Here is a 16,036-nt window from a genome sequence, read left to right as displayed (position 1 = left end):
CTTGTGGAAATAACTACTGACCCCCCCCCCCCCACACACACACACATATTCATAAATTAAACATATATTATTGTTAAAACTGTATAATAAAACATTCAACATTTGACAATTTGCTTGAATGTGCTAACAATTCCTATTGAATGTAGTATAGTAATACACTTAAATAATAGCTGACTTGTATTTCAAAATAGGTTTGAGGGAAATGTTGTCATTAAGACCAGGGTACCTCATAGCATTTAATCGCAATTGCCATTCAGTTTCTAAAAAGGCTACCCTGTTTTTTATGTCTCCCCCTGCCTCATGGTGCACTCTGTCAACTACAAAGAACAAAAACTTACTAAAATTGGGACAATGACTAGTGTGCAAAAACAAAGCATTGTGTACATCTTTTTTCTTAATTGACCTAGTGTGTTCCATAATCCTGTCCTTGAGCTTTCGTGTGGTCATTCCTACATAGAAAGCATCACAGGACATGCAAGAAGCCACATAAACTAAATTCTTGGTGTTGCAACTACAAATTCCTGGACAAGCTATAGTTCTTCCAAAACCAAGTACAATCCATGCAAGAAGTGTGGCTTCTTGCATGTTCTGTGATGCTTTCTATGTAGGAATGACCACACGAAAGCTCAAGGACAGGATTATGGAACACACTAGGTCAATTAAGAAAAAAGATGTACGCAATGCTTTGTTTTTGCACACTAGTCATTGTCCCAATTTTAGTAAGTTTTTGTTCTTTGTAGTTGACAGAGTGCACCATGAGGCAGGGGGAGACATAAAAAACAGGGTAGCCTTTTTAGAAACTGAATGGCAATTGCGATTAAATGCTATGAGGTACCCTGGTCTTAATGACAACATTTCCCTCAAACCTATTTTGAAATGCAAGTCAGCTATTATTTAAGTGTATTACTATACTACATTCAATAGGAATTGTTAGCACATTCAAGCAAATTGTCAAATGTTGAATGTTTTATTATACAGTTTTAACAATAATATATGTTTAATTCATGAATATGTGTGTGTGTGTGTGTGTGTGTGTGTGTGTGTGTGTGTGTGTGTGTGTGTGGGGGGGGGGTTAATAGTTATTTCCACAAGCATATTGTTTACAAGCATTTTTAGTTGTCAAAAACAAGCTTTTTGAGTTTCATTTTAACTAATTTTAATTAACTAATTATGATGTCATGACTAATCAGTGGGGTGTGTGGATATATAATGTGCAAGTTTTCAGTGTTTCAGATGACTCTGAGGATGCCATTTTAATGGTGAAAGCGCTAAGTCTGTTTTTTGTAACAATAAATTGGTTTTCATAAGTGAACTTCGTTGCTTTGGTGAATAGTGGTGCAGTGGTTGTGGAACTTCGTATTTTCTAAACTATTTGACCCTGGTTTGGGTTGCTGTGTGGATTGTTGATTCACTTAGTAGTAGTTTTTTAAAAATAATAATCATAATCATCATCATCATATTATAAATGTCACTAAGAAAATCCTATTAAGCAATTTTAAACACTATAAAAACAATTATATCTATATGTGTATATATATATATTTATATATATATATCAATGTTCATTCTTAAAAATATTAATACATCAACAAGGTAAACCAAGTGACTTGTACCTTAACCATGCAACTCCCTTAAAGGGAATTTTTAACAAAATATATTCACAATCTAGCTTTCCTTAGTACTAACAAACTGTTTTTAGATATCTTGTCATTAATTCATGGGGCACTAGTAGCAACCAGTACAAGCTGCCAGTGCAGTTCCCTAGCCTCTAGATGTACTGTCCAATTACCATCTGTATTGAATATGTGGCCTTTTTCCAAAACAAAAAACACAAACTTTCTAAAACACTCAAAATAGCATGTCTACATAAGACATTTGTAATATCACCCTTTCTAATAGCATACACATGGTGGTAGATCCTCTTTTTCAAGTCTCTTTTTATCTTACCAATGTAAAAAGCTGGGCATGATAGAGGTTTGGAACAGTAAACCATATATAGTCAAACCTCCTTCTGGGAGCTAATACTCTTGGATAATTAGCAATCATTATTGTTAACTGCTTCATAAATAAACATAAATTGGACACAACACCCACATCTTTCCATACCCGTTTTTGATGTATTGTTTTTGTTCATCACCCTTTCAAAATACTGCTTCAAAGTTTTACTCCTTTTAAATACAAAAAGTGGTTTATCACACAGCCACTTGTTCATGCCTAGTGGTCTGAACATGGCATTACAATTTCTTATTAAATTTACAAATTGTTGCTTATGCATAATCTTTCCCTTCTCAACTTGCTCTTTTCAAACTATTTAGAAGTCTAATCAGTGGTTGAAATGTAACCTTTCTATCAGAAATATCATCCCTATATTTGTCTGTTAGGTTTTTAGGGTACCCTCTATCCAAAAACATCTTACCAAGGTTATCTGTCTTGCAAGAAAAATCTTATCGTCAGATATCAAATAAGACAAGAGTACCATCTGCCCTTTCAAAATTTCCCCATTTTGCTAAGGTAGATGGCAACTCGCAGTACGATAGATATTTGAAATATGTGTCCTTCCTAAATATTATTGAATTAAATGTAAATGTTTCTCTATTTTTTATTACTTTTTCATCCAAAGAATTAATTGAATTTGCATCATATTCAGTTTTAACATTTAAAAATAAAGTTGTTCCATTTATATACCCCAAGAATCCTTTAAAATCTGAGCTGTCACCAACACATAGGATACAAATGTCATCCAAAAGCATAAACAAGACACTATATACTCCCAATGGGAAGAATTTAACACTTTTTTTCTCTCACCACCATAAAATAATATTGGCAAACACAGGGACTGCCTCTACTCCCATTACATTGCCTGCTATCTGTTTTTTAATATTCACTTTCAAGGAATAGAGAGTTGTTACTAAGTCCCAGTAACATGCACCCCTTTATTGTATTAATATCATCCTGTATGAGATTGATCCCATCAGTCAGTGCATCATAAAATTATTCCAAACCCAGTGTGCGAGGAATAACTAAAAATAAATGTTTAATATCAGCCACCACGAAGTATGATCATACAACATATTGATATTGAGCCAAAGTACTTAAAAATGCCATGAATCCTGTAATACATGCTTGATATCATTTAAAAGACCTTTAATTTTTATATCCACCAGTTCTGTCAACTGTTCAGTTTTGGATCTACTTGTAGCAACAAAAAGCCGTAAAGGACAATCTGAACATGATTTGTGCATTTTTGGAATGCCAAAATACTTCAACTCAAAGGATTTTCCATTTTGATGTAATCAGTCTGTTCTTACTCAAGCCATTGCCCAAAACAAAGTCATGTAACCATGCATCAAGCCTTGAATAAGATATGTTAACTTCATTAATAGAAACTCCCATGAAAAAGTTACCATCATTCATTCAAATACTAGAGCATTTTGTGTGGATAACAAAAGCTGTCCACAATTACCACTTTTTGACCCTTATCAGTCTCATGATTTTTATTGCTGTATCCTCCTGCAGTTTTACAGAAGATATCTCTTTTCCACTAATAAGTTGAAAAGCATTTTACCTTTCTTCTTTATCCTCTCCCTAAATTCTTTCTTGCAGATCCTCTTGTATAAGGTAACAGGAGGAAGCAGGTGGGGGGGCTTAAAAGTGATTGACCTTGCCATGATATCATCATCATAATCAACCCCTTCTTCACCATTTTCTACATATGGTTGGAATGTTGTGGCAACTGTCATCATCTCTGTCGATTCAGTGCTAATCTCCTACTTTCTTTGACAGTCATGCCTGACTGTTGTCGGTCTTCTGTCACACAGTTCATCCTCCTCTTTGGTGGATGCCATTGATTTCTTCTAGTCTGTTCCAAATCATCTTTGCCAGATTGCTTTCTGCCTTTCTGCCTGAGCATTATAATATGTTCTCTTTGACCTTCTCTGCAATTGGAGCTGCTTTGGCTTCTGCTCTGATAACATTGCTTCTTCTTCTGTCCCACAGTGTGTATCCTAGTACTAGTCTTAGACACTTCATCTCCATCATCTATAGCTTCCTCAGCTGATCTGCCTTTACTGCCCAGGTTTCTTTAACATGCAGTAGCACTGGTCACAATACTGTTTATATACCTTACCTTTCAGCATTTTTGGCATTCTTTTGTCATATATTACCCTTGGCAGTCTGTGCCAGTTGGCTGTAGAACCTCTTATTCTAGCTTTGACCTGTTCATTCAGACTTCCTTTCTTTTCAACCACCCCTCCTAGATACTTGAAGCTGTTAACCTCTTCAACTATTTTCTCTTCTATTTCAATTCTCAACTTCTAATTTTCCACATTTGCAGCCATTACAGCTGTTATATGTGTACTCAGTTTCATCCCATGTGCCTTCAGTTTTGCATTCCATTCCCCTATCCTTTGCTTGAAGTTCTTGCTCAGAGTCTGCCTGTAATGTCACATATTCTCCATATAGCTGCTTTGTTAATCCCTCCCCTCTATCTTGTTTGCTAATGTAGTTCCATCACCAGTATGAACAGTAGTGTGCTATGAGCTTAACCCTGATGTACTCTCACTCCCAATGGGAACCCCTCTGAGAGACCGATCACTGTTATTATTTAAGGAATTGGATCTTTGTACATTGCCTACATTTCTTTTCCCAATGAACCACAGCAGGACTGCCCAAATCAGCTTTCTTGGGACTTTGTCGTATGCTTTCTCCAAATCTATGAATGCCCAGTTGGAATTTTTCCTTACCTCTGGCTTTTTCTGTACTATCTGTCTCACTGTAAACATTGGGTCAGCTGTGCTGCATCCTGCTCTGAATCTTATTAATTTCCCATCCTACTTTCTACCACTGTATATATTCGTTTATCAGTCACCCTCTCCAGGACTTTCATGCTGTGTGACATGAATGCCTATGTACTGCCCACAGTTATGGAAGTCCCCTTTATTCTTGTACAGGCACTAGTATGCTTATTCTCCAGTCATCTGGAATATGTATTTCTCGCCATACTGCTACGAGTACCCTCAGGAGCCATTTCTCCCCAGTTTTATCCAACATCTTGATCGTATCTTCTGTGAGCTCATCTGAGCTTGCTGCTTTCCTCTGACTTCATTTTCCTCAGTGCTTTTCTTACTTCTTCTCGGGTGGGCTTTTCTTCCTTCATAATCGGCTGTGTCTGTGGCAGTACAGATTCTTTGTGGGATTTTCTTCATTGAAAAGCTACTGGAAGTACTCCTTCCATCTGCCTTTGATGTCCTGTGGCTGGTGAACAGATTGCTGCTAGCATCACTTATGAAAGGTGTCCGACTGTCTGCTTTACCTTTCTGATTTTGCCTTGCAACCTGATAGAGTTCCTTTGTGCCATCCACTGACTAACTTTCCAGAAGCTGCTAAAGTACCTGTGATGCCTCATTCTTTGCTATTGTAACTTCTGTCTTAGCCACTTTGTTAGTCAAACAACATTCCTTCTTAGCCTGATCTGTCTATTCTCTCTCCCACATTTCCCTGTACTCCCCCTTTCTTTTGATGACTTCCTAGACTTTTACATTCTACTACCGGCTTTCCTTATGTACCTTATTTCCATACATAGGTTGACTGCATGTTTGTTTTATAGTCCTCATACATGCTGATTTGAGGTGCTGCCATTCTTCTTCAACTCCACCTATTTCCTCCTATTCCTGAGGTGCTAGAGTCCTAAGTAATTCATTGAATGCTTGTGCTTTCTCTCCAGTCAACTTCTAGCTCTTTAGCCCAGCCTCCTTTAACCATTGCTTGCAGCTGATTGTGGCAAGCGGTAGTTTAGGTTGTGGGCCAACTGTTTCACAGAGAATGATTTTGCAGACGCTGATTCTACCCCAATGCCCTTGCCTTACTATGAAATCTAACAGAGTTGCAAGTTGACCATTCTTGTATGTGGTCTTGTAACAGTTTTGCTTGCTGAACCATGTTTTGGCCACCATCAAGCCACTTACGAGGCAGAAGTCTAGAATGGCCTTTCCTTCTTTATTGCTGCTGTTTCACCCATGTGGACCTAGGCAGTCCTCATATCCTGTTTTGTCTGTCCCTTTATGTGCATTCAGATTACTCATTATCAACACCACCTCATGTTGTCCTGCTTTATCTAGTAGGTCATACAACTCTTGCCTGAATGCACTCTTTTCATTGCTATCCCAGCATTGTTGTGAGGCATAGGCTAAGATTATGAATATAGGTTCATAGGTTCATACTAGGCTATCTGCCCAAGGGCATTTATAAGCCTAGCCCATAGTAATGTGGCTTTCGCCACCCCTTTAGTTTGAGTAAAAACTATGCCTATTGTTTTGCTGTGCCTCTGTCAAGCAGTGACACTGAAGTAATCCGTAGGGTATATCTGCGATCTCCCATCCATTGGTCAAGATTCCTCTTGAACAAGGCCAGCGAGGTGCTCTGCCTCACATGTACTGGGATTTTGTTCCACAGCATAGGGAGTCTCTGGGTGATGAATCTGTCCGTCCAGCACGTTCTATTTATAACTGTGTCAAGGTTTAAGTCTCCCGCCCTTGTGGTTCTGAGGGATCTAGATTTTTTGAGGTGAAGCATATTCATCAAATCTGGGTTTGACATGGCCTTATATGTCAGGCACAGGTCACCTCTGAGCAAGCGGTATGAGACTGAATAGAGCTGGAGTTCTTTCAGTCGGGCAGCATAAGACATATTTTTGAGACCCTTTATCCTTTTGGTGAGGAACTTTTGGGGCCTTTCAAGCTGCAGCAGGTGTCGGGTCAGATACATTCCGAACGGGGCATTGTACTCAATCATAGGTCTAATGAGTGATGAGTACAGGGGGACGATGACCTCCTTTGATCTGGATGTGAATCCCTTCATGATCAGGTGGGCAATATAGAAGGTTTTCCTAACTACTTTAGCAACATGAGTGTCAAACGAAAGGCTACTGTCAACCTGGGTCCCCAGATCCCTGATGACTTCTTCTGTGCTCAGTGGATTGCTACCTATATGGTAGCTAGGGATAACCTTGTTTTTCCCGAAGGGTATGACTATGCATTTCTTGGCGTTTAACTTTAGGCCATGGCTCTGGCACCAGTTATCCGTTTCTGTGAGGCCCTTCTGAAGGATATCTGTGTCAGATGTGTTTTCGACTATGGCTCCCAGTTTGCAGTCATCTGCAAACTTTGTCAGCCATAACCCTCCTGTGTTTGCTTGTACTTCAGAAAAGTAGATGCCGAACAAGAGTGGACCCAGGACTGAGCCCTGTGGGACACCACTTGTGACAGGCTTTGAGTCTGACATGGCTCCAGCAACTCTGACCCTGTGGGTTCTGTCACTTAGCCAGTTTGCAACCCATCTTGTGATGTATGGGTTTACTTTCAAGCTGATGAGTTTTTTGATGATACCTGAGTGGGTATTGTGTCGAAGGCCTTTGCCAGGTCGAGGTAGGCTGTATGGACTGCCTTTCCCTCATCAATGGCCTTGGTGACTGTCTCAAAAAAGTCAACCAAGTTTGAGGCAGGATCTGCCTTTGACAAAGCCAAACTGGGTTGGATCCAAAGTCTGCAAGTTCCCTATGTCTTTATTTATGAGTTCCATTATGATCCTCTCCATGGCTTTGCAGATAAGGCTTGTCAAGCTAATGGGGCGGTAATTTCCAGGGTCGGTGGAGGCACTGCCCTTATGAAGTGGGACCACAGTCACCGTGCGCCACTCCTTGGGTACGTATCCTGAGGTGAGGCTAAGATTGAACAGCTGTCCTAACTGTGGGTTTAATTCCTCGTTGAGTTTGTGAAGCACACAGCCGGGGACACCATCCGGTCCCATGGATGCTGTGTTTTTTGCCTTAGTGAGAGCAGTTCTCACCTGGGCATTGGAGATGTTTGGGGGGCTACAATCCTCTGGTATAGATATCTCTCCTTTTGGGGGGGAGGGGGGGAGAAGTTTGCACTGAACCTGTCAGCCAGTATGTTGGCAATGTGTGTAGGTTCAGTAATTTTCACATCATTTTGAACTAATTCTGAGCATATCTGGGAGTTTCCTCCTAGGTTTCTAACATAGCTAAAGAAGGCCTTGTGATTGTCTTTTGAGTCCTTGGCGATTTTTCTCTCAAAATTTGCCTTGGATGATTTTATGAGGGCTCTTAGTTTTTTACTTATGATGATCAAAGGTGTCTTACCCTTCATGGATTTTGCTCTATCTTGTAGTAGCTTCCTCCTTTTGTTGTAGAGCTTGTTTATGGCTGGGGTCCACCAGACTGGATGCTTGCCTTTGGTACAGAGAGTCTTAGTTTTGTTTGGGATTGCCTGATCCATGCAGTCCTGTAGGTGCTGGTAGAAGGCATTTGTAAGTGATTCAGCGGTTTGAGTAATGTTTACCACTGGCTCAGGGGCCTTAAAGGAGACCACACTAGTTTTTAGAAGTGTGAAGTCGGCTTTTGAGAAGTTTTTCACTGTGGTCTTTTTGTTTCAGGTGGGGGCGGGATGAGGACCTCCAGCGAGATTAGTTTATGATCTGATCTCACCAGTGAGGGGTATACTTCGGTGTTGAACATTTTGATCCCATGTTCGTGATGATGAGATCAAGTATGTTTTCTCCTCTTGTGGGGATGGTGACTAGTTGTTCCATGGCATTTGAGTTTATGAACTCCAGGAATCTTTGGGTTAGAGTGTTTGGGCTTGAGTAGTGTTCCCAGTCTATATTAGGGTAGTTGAAGTCACCTAGTATGATGGTGTTTGGAGATACATGTATCCCCTCCAATGTTTTCAGGAAGGCCATATGAGGTTCCTGAGTTTGAGAGGGTGGCCTGTAACATGCTACAAATTGCAGAGCAGTCTTGCCTATGGTTAATTGCACCTGGATGGTCTCCAATGCATCGTGCGTTGCCACCAACCTTGAGGTGTGGGTGTCCTTTACGAATATGGACACCCCCCCCCCTCCTTTCTTGGTGTTGTCCGGATTTTGGGGCCGGAACACATGATATGAGGTGAAACCTGTTAGTGCTGGGGTGCTCTCAGGAGCCTTAAACCAGGTTTCTGTCACAGCACAGACATCGATGTTCTCCATATTGAGAAGGGCCTCGAGTGCGTGCATCTTGAGATTGAGACTTCTGGCATTGAGCAGCATTACCCTTAGTTTTTTTCCTTTTTGGTGTTCTAGGGTGGTAGGTTTAGAATTTGAGCCTTGCCTAAAAAAGGCACTATGGGGTGGCAAGAGCCTTTGCCAGTATCCGGAAGCCCAGGGGTGACAGGTACAAGCCGTCCCTTGCGAAGCAGCGTGGCTTGTCCAGCATGTCATCCCAGGCAGACAGACATTGGATCCCCTTTGAATGACACCAGAATTTAAGCCAATTATTAAAGCTGATCATCTTATCACTGTATTGTGGCATCATTCTAGGTGAAGGTAGGATACTGCTCAAGGTCAGGGTCATACCTGCCTTGGCTACATAATCAGAGAGCTCCACGATGTCCCTTTTCATGTAGTCCAAGGAGGTACATCTCAGGTAGTTGACACCAGCGTGGACAATGACTGAGTCGTACTTGTACCTGCTGTTGAGAGACCTGAGTGCTTGCGTTATGTGGCGGATTCTAGCGCCCGACAGGCAGCTTACTGTGACCTTCTCCTTACTCAGTCTGGTGAGCGGGACGTCAGTGTGTCTGACTATGGAGTCACCAATGACAAGTGTGTCTGGCATTGTGTTTGGCCTTAAGGGCTGTGACTGTTTGACACTCTGACTGTGTGGTCTATGTGTTGCATGTGTTGGGTCCTGAGGTGGTAGTTGTTTGGGTGTCTGCTTTGTTGGCCTCTGCTGTTTTGGTAGATTTTTGATCAGAGCCTCCGAGTATGTCTTTGTGTGATTATGTGTATGATTTGAAGTTGTGATGGTACTATGTGTGACTGGGTATGTATTGTGTGTGGTTACCTTCTCCTCCTGTCTGGTCTTGCCAGTCCTATGTTGAGAGAGCTCAGCCTCCAGTTTGGCCGCATAGTTGCATCTCTCGCATGTATTTGTGTTTTGTGGGAGAAGGAGAGGATTGTCTGTGTACATGAGGCAATTGTAACATTGCCTCAATATTCCCAGGTTCACCAGTTGAGCAGGAGAGGACACTAGCAACTGATCCCTCGACATACTAGAAGTAATAGATAAAGAGACTTTCAAAGGACTCCGGGGGATGTGGGTTTTAGGCTGGTGGGGTATTATCTATAATAAGAGTGCTTTATCAAGGTGCAAGTACTGTAGGAGTAAGTGCTAGGCTTTACAGATAGAGAATAGTCTACTTGGGAATCAAGTAGAGATGAAATTTTCAGTTATAGGATACGCTGGTTAGATCAGCAGTACAGCTCACGGAAAATAGTTTTAAGGGAAAATTTGAAGAGTGGAATTTAGATGGCCCGAATAGTTTAACCTTGTTTAACCGCCGCTGCTCTTGTGTGCAGCAGTGGCAACTCCACGCTATTCTGCGCTAAATTGCGCTAATGCGCGTTTAGCGTGTTTTATATCAGGGGGCTGAAAAAAGCTAGGAACTGGCCCAAAACGACCAATAGACTACAAGTTACTGGCTGAAACCTCACAAAACTGGACCAACAGGCAGCTCAATGCTTCCCACTCCCACTGGTAAGCAAGGGAACTTCCTCTCTTCCAAATTAGGCAAATAATCAGTAACAGGAACTACAAACAAAGTCCAGGGGTCAGCAACTCTGAAACTGGACTACTCTAGCTCAGTAAGGCGGGAAAAACAAGATATATATATATATTTTTTTTTTTTCAGAAACAAGGAGAAACAGATACAGTAGACACTTTTAAATGCTATAAATCGGCTATCACAGCCTACAAAAACAATTTGCAACAATTACAGATTTTAAAAGTAACAAACTGAGATTTCAAGTGCAATAACAGAATAAATGCAGACAAATACAATGTATCAGCAAGCAGGCGAAATACAGTCGCTAGGTAATTAGAAGTGGAAAGCCACAAAAAATATACTTAAATCAGGTAAAGTCGCTTTTTTAGCTCTCTGAAGCCTGGATTACTCTGCTGGCCACCACGAGGATCTGTGCTGAGTAGGTACAAGCTGGAAAACGCGCGTTTAGCGTGTTTTATATCAGGGGGCTGAAAAAAGCTAGGAACTGGCCCAAAACGACCAATAGACTACAAGTTACTGGCTGAAACCTCACAAAACTGGACCAACAGGCAGCTCAGTGCTTCCCACTCCCACTGGTAAGCAAGGGAACTTCCTCTCTTCCAAATTAGGCAAAGAATCAGTAGCAGGAACTACAAACAAAGTCCAGGGATCAGCAACTCTGAAACTGGACTACTCTAGCTCAGTAAGGCGGGAAAACAAGAGATATTTTTTTTTTTTTTTTTTTTTTCAGAAACAAGGAGAAACAGATACAGTAGACACTTTTAAATCCTATAAATCGGCTATCACAGCCTACAGAAACAATTTGCAACAATTACAGATTTTAAAGGTAACAAACTGAGATTTCAAGTGCAATAACAGAATAAATGCAGAAAAACAAATACAATGTATCAGCAAGCAGGCGAAATACAGTCGCTAGGTAATTAGAAGTGGAAAGCCACAAAAAATATACTTAAATCAGGTAAAGTCGCTTTTTTAGCTCTCTGAAGCCTGGATTACTCTGCTGGCCACCACGAGGATCTGTGCTGAGTAGGTACAAGCTGGAAAACGTGCGTTTAGCGTGTTTTATATCAGGGGGCTGAAAAAAGCTAGGAACTGGCCCAAAACGACCAATAGACTACAAGTTACTGGCTCAAACCTCACAAAACTGGACCAACAGGCAGCTCAATGCTTCCCACTCCCACTGGTAAGCAAGGGAACTTCCTCTCTTCCAAATTAGGCAAAGAATCAGTAACAGGAACTACAAACAAAGTCCAGGGATCAGCAACTCTGAAACTGGACTACTCTAGCTCAGTAAGGCGGGAAAAGCAAGAGATATTTTTTTTTTTTTTTTTCAGAAACAAGGAGAAACAGATACAGTAGATACTTTTAAATGCTATAAATCGGCTATCACAGCCTACAAAAACAATTTGCAACAATTACAGATTTTAAAAGTAACAAACTGAGATTTCAAGTGCAATAACAGAATAAATGCAGACAAATACAATGTATCAGCAAGCAGGCGAAATACAGTCGCTAGGTAATTAGAAGTGGAAAGCCACAAAAAATATACTTAAATCAGGTAAAGTCACTTTTTTAGCTCTCTGAAGCCTGGATTACTCTGCTGGCCACCACAAGGATCTGTGCTGAGTAGGTACAAGCTGGAAAACGCGCGTTTAGCGTGTTTTATATCAGGGGGCTGAAAAAAGCTAGGAACTGGCCCAAAACGACCAATAGACTACAAGTTACTGGCTGAATAGTACTCTGTCCTTACACTGGTGTCTGATTGCCATGAGTCTGTCAGTAATTCTGATGAATGATGACTTCCCTCACTGTCTATTGAATCCTCTGCCCCTCACCTGAATTCCCACACCATTTCTAGTCTGTCTTCCTCCTGAGTAGCAGATCCTGGATCCCAAGCCAAGTGTTTTTTTTGTACTACCCTTCCATCTTGTTGCCTGGATACATAGGATGTCCAGCCTTCTCTTTACCATCGTGTCATCCATTTCCAAGCTGCATCCTGTCAGTGAACCTACATTGTGTAATAATTCTTAGTTTATGTTTGGTAGATTGATTGGTTTTATATCCAGCTTTCACAGAACAGAGCTATACCAAGTAACCCAAGCTGGGCAAGTGGACATTGGACAGTCAGTACTTATTGACCCAGGACTCCTGGGCACACACTGGCTTGTAGGGGTACATACAATCCCACCACCACCATGATTACCATGGACTCCCTGGCATAGGTTGGAGTAGGCCTGGTTCACAACTCACTTATCATGACCAAATACCGTGCCCATTTTTAGCAACATTAGTCAACAAGATCAGATCACCTAGAGGCAATTTTTACACAGTTGTGTGGTTAACTCTGTCATGGAGTGCATTTTGTGAGCCATGTTCTCTTATTTTGAGGGTACTGTGCACCACAGGTGAGGCCTAAAGTAGCTAGTCTGTACACTCTTCCCCTATAGGCACCAACCAGAGTCTGTGCTGCTGCCCACAACTCTAATCTTGGTTGTGTTTGAGGTAGAAACACTAAGCATTTTTTCGGTGGTGGGAGGAGCCCACAGAGACCCAGGGAGACCATGCAAATTCTATGCATGCTTTGGGTGGTGGTCAAGATTGAACCTTGTACCTTGCTTATGGGAGATGAGGACCATAAGCATTTTCACAATTGCCAGGACAGTAGTCAAATTCTCCGTAGTTGATTTGTCTTTAAACCACAAAGCAGGGTTGAGTTTTCTACTAAACAACTTCAAATCCTGTAATAACCCAATCAGATTTGTTGCAGAAACATAAAACCCTTGAGGAATAATCCTCCAAAGGCAGGCATGATGTTGAGGTGGCTATAATTAAATGATTTAAAATGATTAAAACAGTAAACAGTGCCTGTATTTGTCAAGGACAGTCATCGTAGGTTCATTTGTACGTCTTGCCCCTACTCCTTCCTTGTCCACTGGGGAGGTGTCTATTTTTCACTACCATTGTTTGGTCATGATGTTGGCATACATTGCTAGGAGTTTGGTCCGACATTCGGTTCTGTAACCTGGCTGGCTGCCCGAGAGGAAACCAGTGTTCCTAAATAGATACACATGCATACATATAGGTAAGTACTAGGCTAGCTGCCATAGTAGGCCAGTTTAAGCCTAGTCAGTTTCCCTTTTAAAGGTGAGAATCAAACCTTGTACCTTGTGTCTGTGAGATAAACACCTTAATCATTATACCAACCCCAAATTTTTGTTACCTGAAGTTTCACTAGAGAGAAGATACTTTTCTGAATGTAGATATGTTCAGGCCTTACTATTCAGTGGAACTGTATAAGGTGATTTTGTTTTTTAATCATTCTTATCCTGCACTAATTTATTTTTCTTCCTTCTCATAATTATATCACAGTGTTTACTGACAGCATCAAATATGTGATAAAAAGAATTCTCATGATCAGCCAATAAAAGACTATTTCCTGTCGAAGAGCCTGGATCTGGCTGTCTGTGTTATGCAAATTTTCATATGCATTTCATTTGTTCATGTATGCAAATAACTAAATAGTCTTAGTTTAAAATCTGATTTTTTTGTATGGACTCATACACATCCACTTCATCTTGTTAAATTGTTTGTTAAATCAGTAGACAGTTCTTTGAATAGCATTATGGTAACCTTCAGTGCTTACATCGTTCCTGTTGTGCGTCAGTGGTTTGAACTATTCTTATTAGTTACTTTTAAATTTAGAACAGTTGAGATTGCAGATCATCCATTTATTACTACTGTGTTGCTCAGTATAAATACATATATTCATATATTAGGTATCCTTTTAAGTGCAACTCGAAGCTTATGGTGATTTGTCTTACTTTAGTCACTTTATTGCATACCTCCCAGAATTTTTTGAAGTTTTTACTACTACACTTAAAATGTATTATTAATTTGCTTTTACATTTTTAAGATTATGCAAATTCTAAAGAAGAAGTTCTGAAATTTTTCAACACATCACATTATAAACCACCAGAAGAGAATTATGAGGAAACCAGTGATAACAAATTTAAGTGCAAGCTTGAACTATCTGGAAAATTCAGTTTTCGGAATAAAGGTAAAACTTGATATCTTTGCACTAGTGGAATGTAATGACATTTCTAAGTATAGTAATGTTTAATATGACAGTATATTTTAGTGTATATGTTTGTTAACTATGTTTAAGCTAATTTGTTCAAATGCCATTTTAGCTGTGTCTCAAATCAGAAGTGGATAATGCATAAAATATAAGTGCATACATACAGTAAATTAAAAAATAATGCAGTTATATGTTAGCCTAGTTTTATAACAGAAGCAATGAAGATGCAGTATAACTGGATATATAAACTGGTTCAAATAAAAAGAAATCAACACAGAAATAATGTACTTTTTTTTACAATGCTGAGTCCATGTTAGAAAACTCACTTTGGGTAGTGTGCAGAATGACACTGTAAACAGAATTCAGCACAATTAAAATAGAACATTTTAGATGAAGTTAGCAGAAGTAACTGACCAGTGCATGATTAAATAATACATAAAGGTATCTGACCATCGCACCAAGATTTTATTTATTCATGGTAATATTTTTGAAAATTTCTCATTTTGTTGCTGGGATAGAATTGAAAATGTCTCTTCTTTCTTTCTATGAAAAAGTGACTATAGAAACACTGTAATTAGCATCATTAGCTTAGTAACTCGTGACAAAGAGCTGATGTTATTCTGAAACCTTAAGTAGTTGCATTGTAATTAGCATACCTTATACAGGAATAAACCCTTGACTGCAGTCCAAATGACCAGAATTTGACCAACCGCTCGGGCACTGGAAAGGCTGGGTGAGGAAAGTTGAGAGTGAGTGGCTGGTGTTGGTTTGCCTCTTGAGGGAGGGAGGGCGGGCGAGTGGGATCAGGGGATAGAGCTGACTAGTCTCAACCACACAAGTGAAGGCTTGCTTGACATCAAAATGTCCAGGACCAGAGATGTGGACTTAGCAATCCCAAGCAAATGTTGCTAGCCATTGCAGCTTCTTGGTGGAAGCACACAAAAACAAACAAAGGGCATGGAATGTGGATGTTCACTTTAGGTACCAGAGATGGTGTTAAGGCCATAATAAAAATGTCCTTGTTGCCAGGGTGCCAGCAAGGATGAAGACCAACTTCATGCCTGCTGTGTGAATGACAACTCCTCCCATCTGCTTTCACCCCTAGACTAAGACTGCCCAGCACGGGAGAATGATTGGGCTCAAAGAAGGTTTGAAGCTTGGCAGGCATGGATGCAAAAATATTACAGAAAAAATAACTGCATTCTAGGTCAGAGACATTTGAGGAATACAGACTTCTTGATGTTGAATGCTTCTTTTCAGGTACCTACTCAGCAATCTTATATCGTCTTAAGGGTTATTTGATGATTTTATACTAAATTAAGGCTTGTTCTGTAACATA

At 40.3% G+C, this 16,036-nt stretch overlaps 1 protein-coding gene across 4 annotated transcripts in view; it reads left to right on the top strand.

Annotated features, from left to right (window-relative positions):
* Positions 1 to 16,036, top strand: part of LOC122802629 — a 1,172,105-nt gene that overhangs the window by 789,724 nt on the left and 366,345 nt on the right. For all 4 annotated transcript variants that reach the window (XM_044072319.1, XM_044072318.1, XM_044072317.1 and 1 more), the window contains one exon: positions 14,533 to 14,676. In XM_044072319.1, the coding sequence (XP_043928254.1) occupies positions 14,533 to 14,676 (144 nt within the window). The remainder of the gene's footprint in view (positions 1 to 14,532; positions 14,677 to 16,036) is intronic.

Source organism: Protopterus annectens, chromosome 5.part0 (genome assembly GCF_019279795.1).
Source record: "Protopterus annectens isolate FY-2018-M chromosome 5.part0, PAN1.0, whole genome shotgun sequence".
NCBI classification, from domain to species: domain Eukaryota; kingdom Metazoa; phylum Chordata; order Ceratodontiformes; family Protopteridae; genus Protopterus; species Protopterus annectens.
Note: the sequence above shows the minus strand (reverse complement) of the source record. Positions and strands in the feature narration are given on the sequence as shown.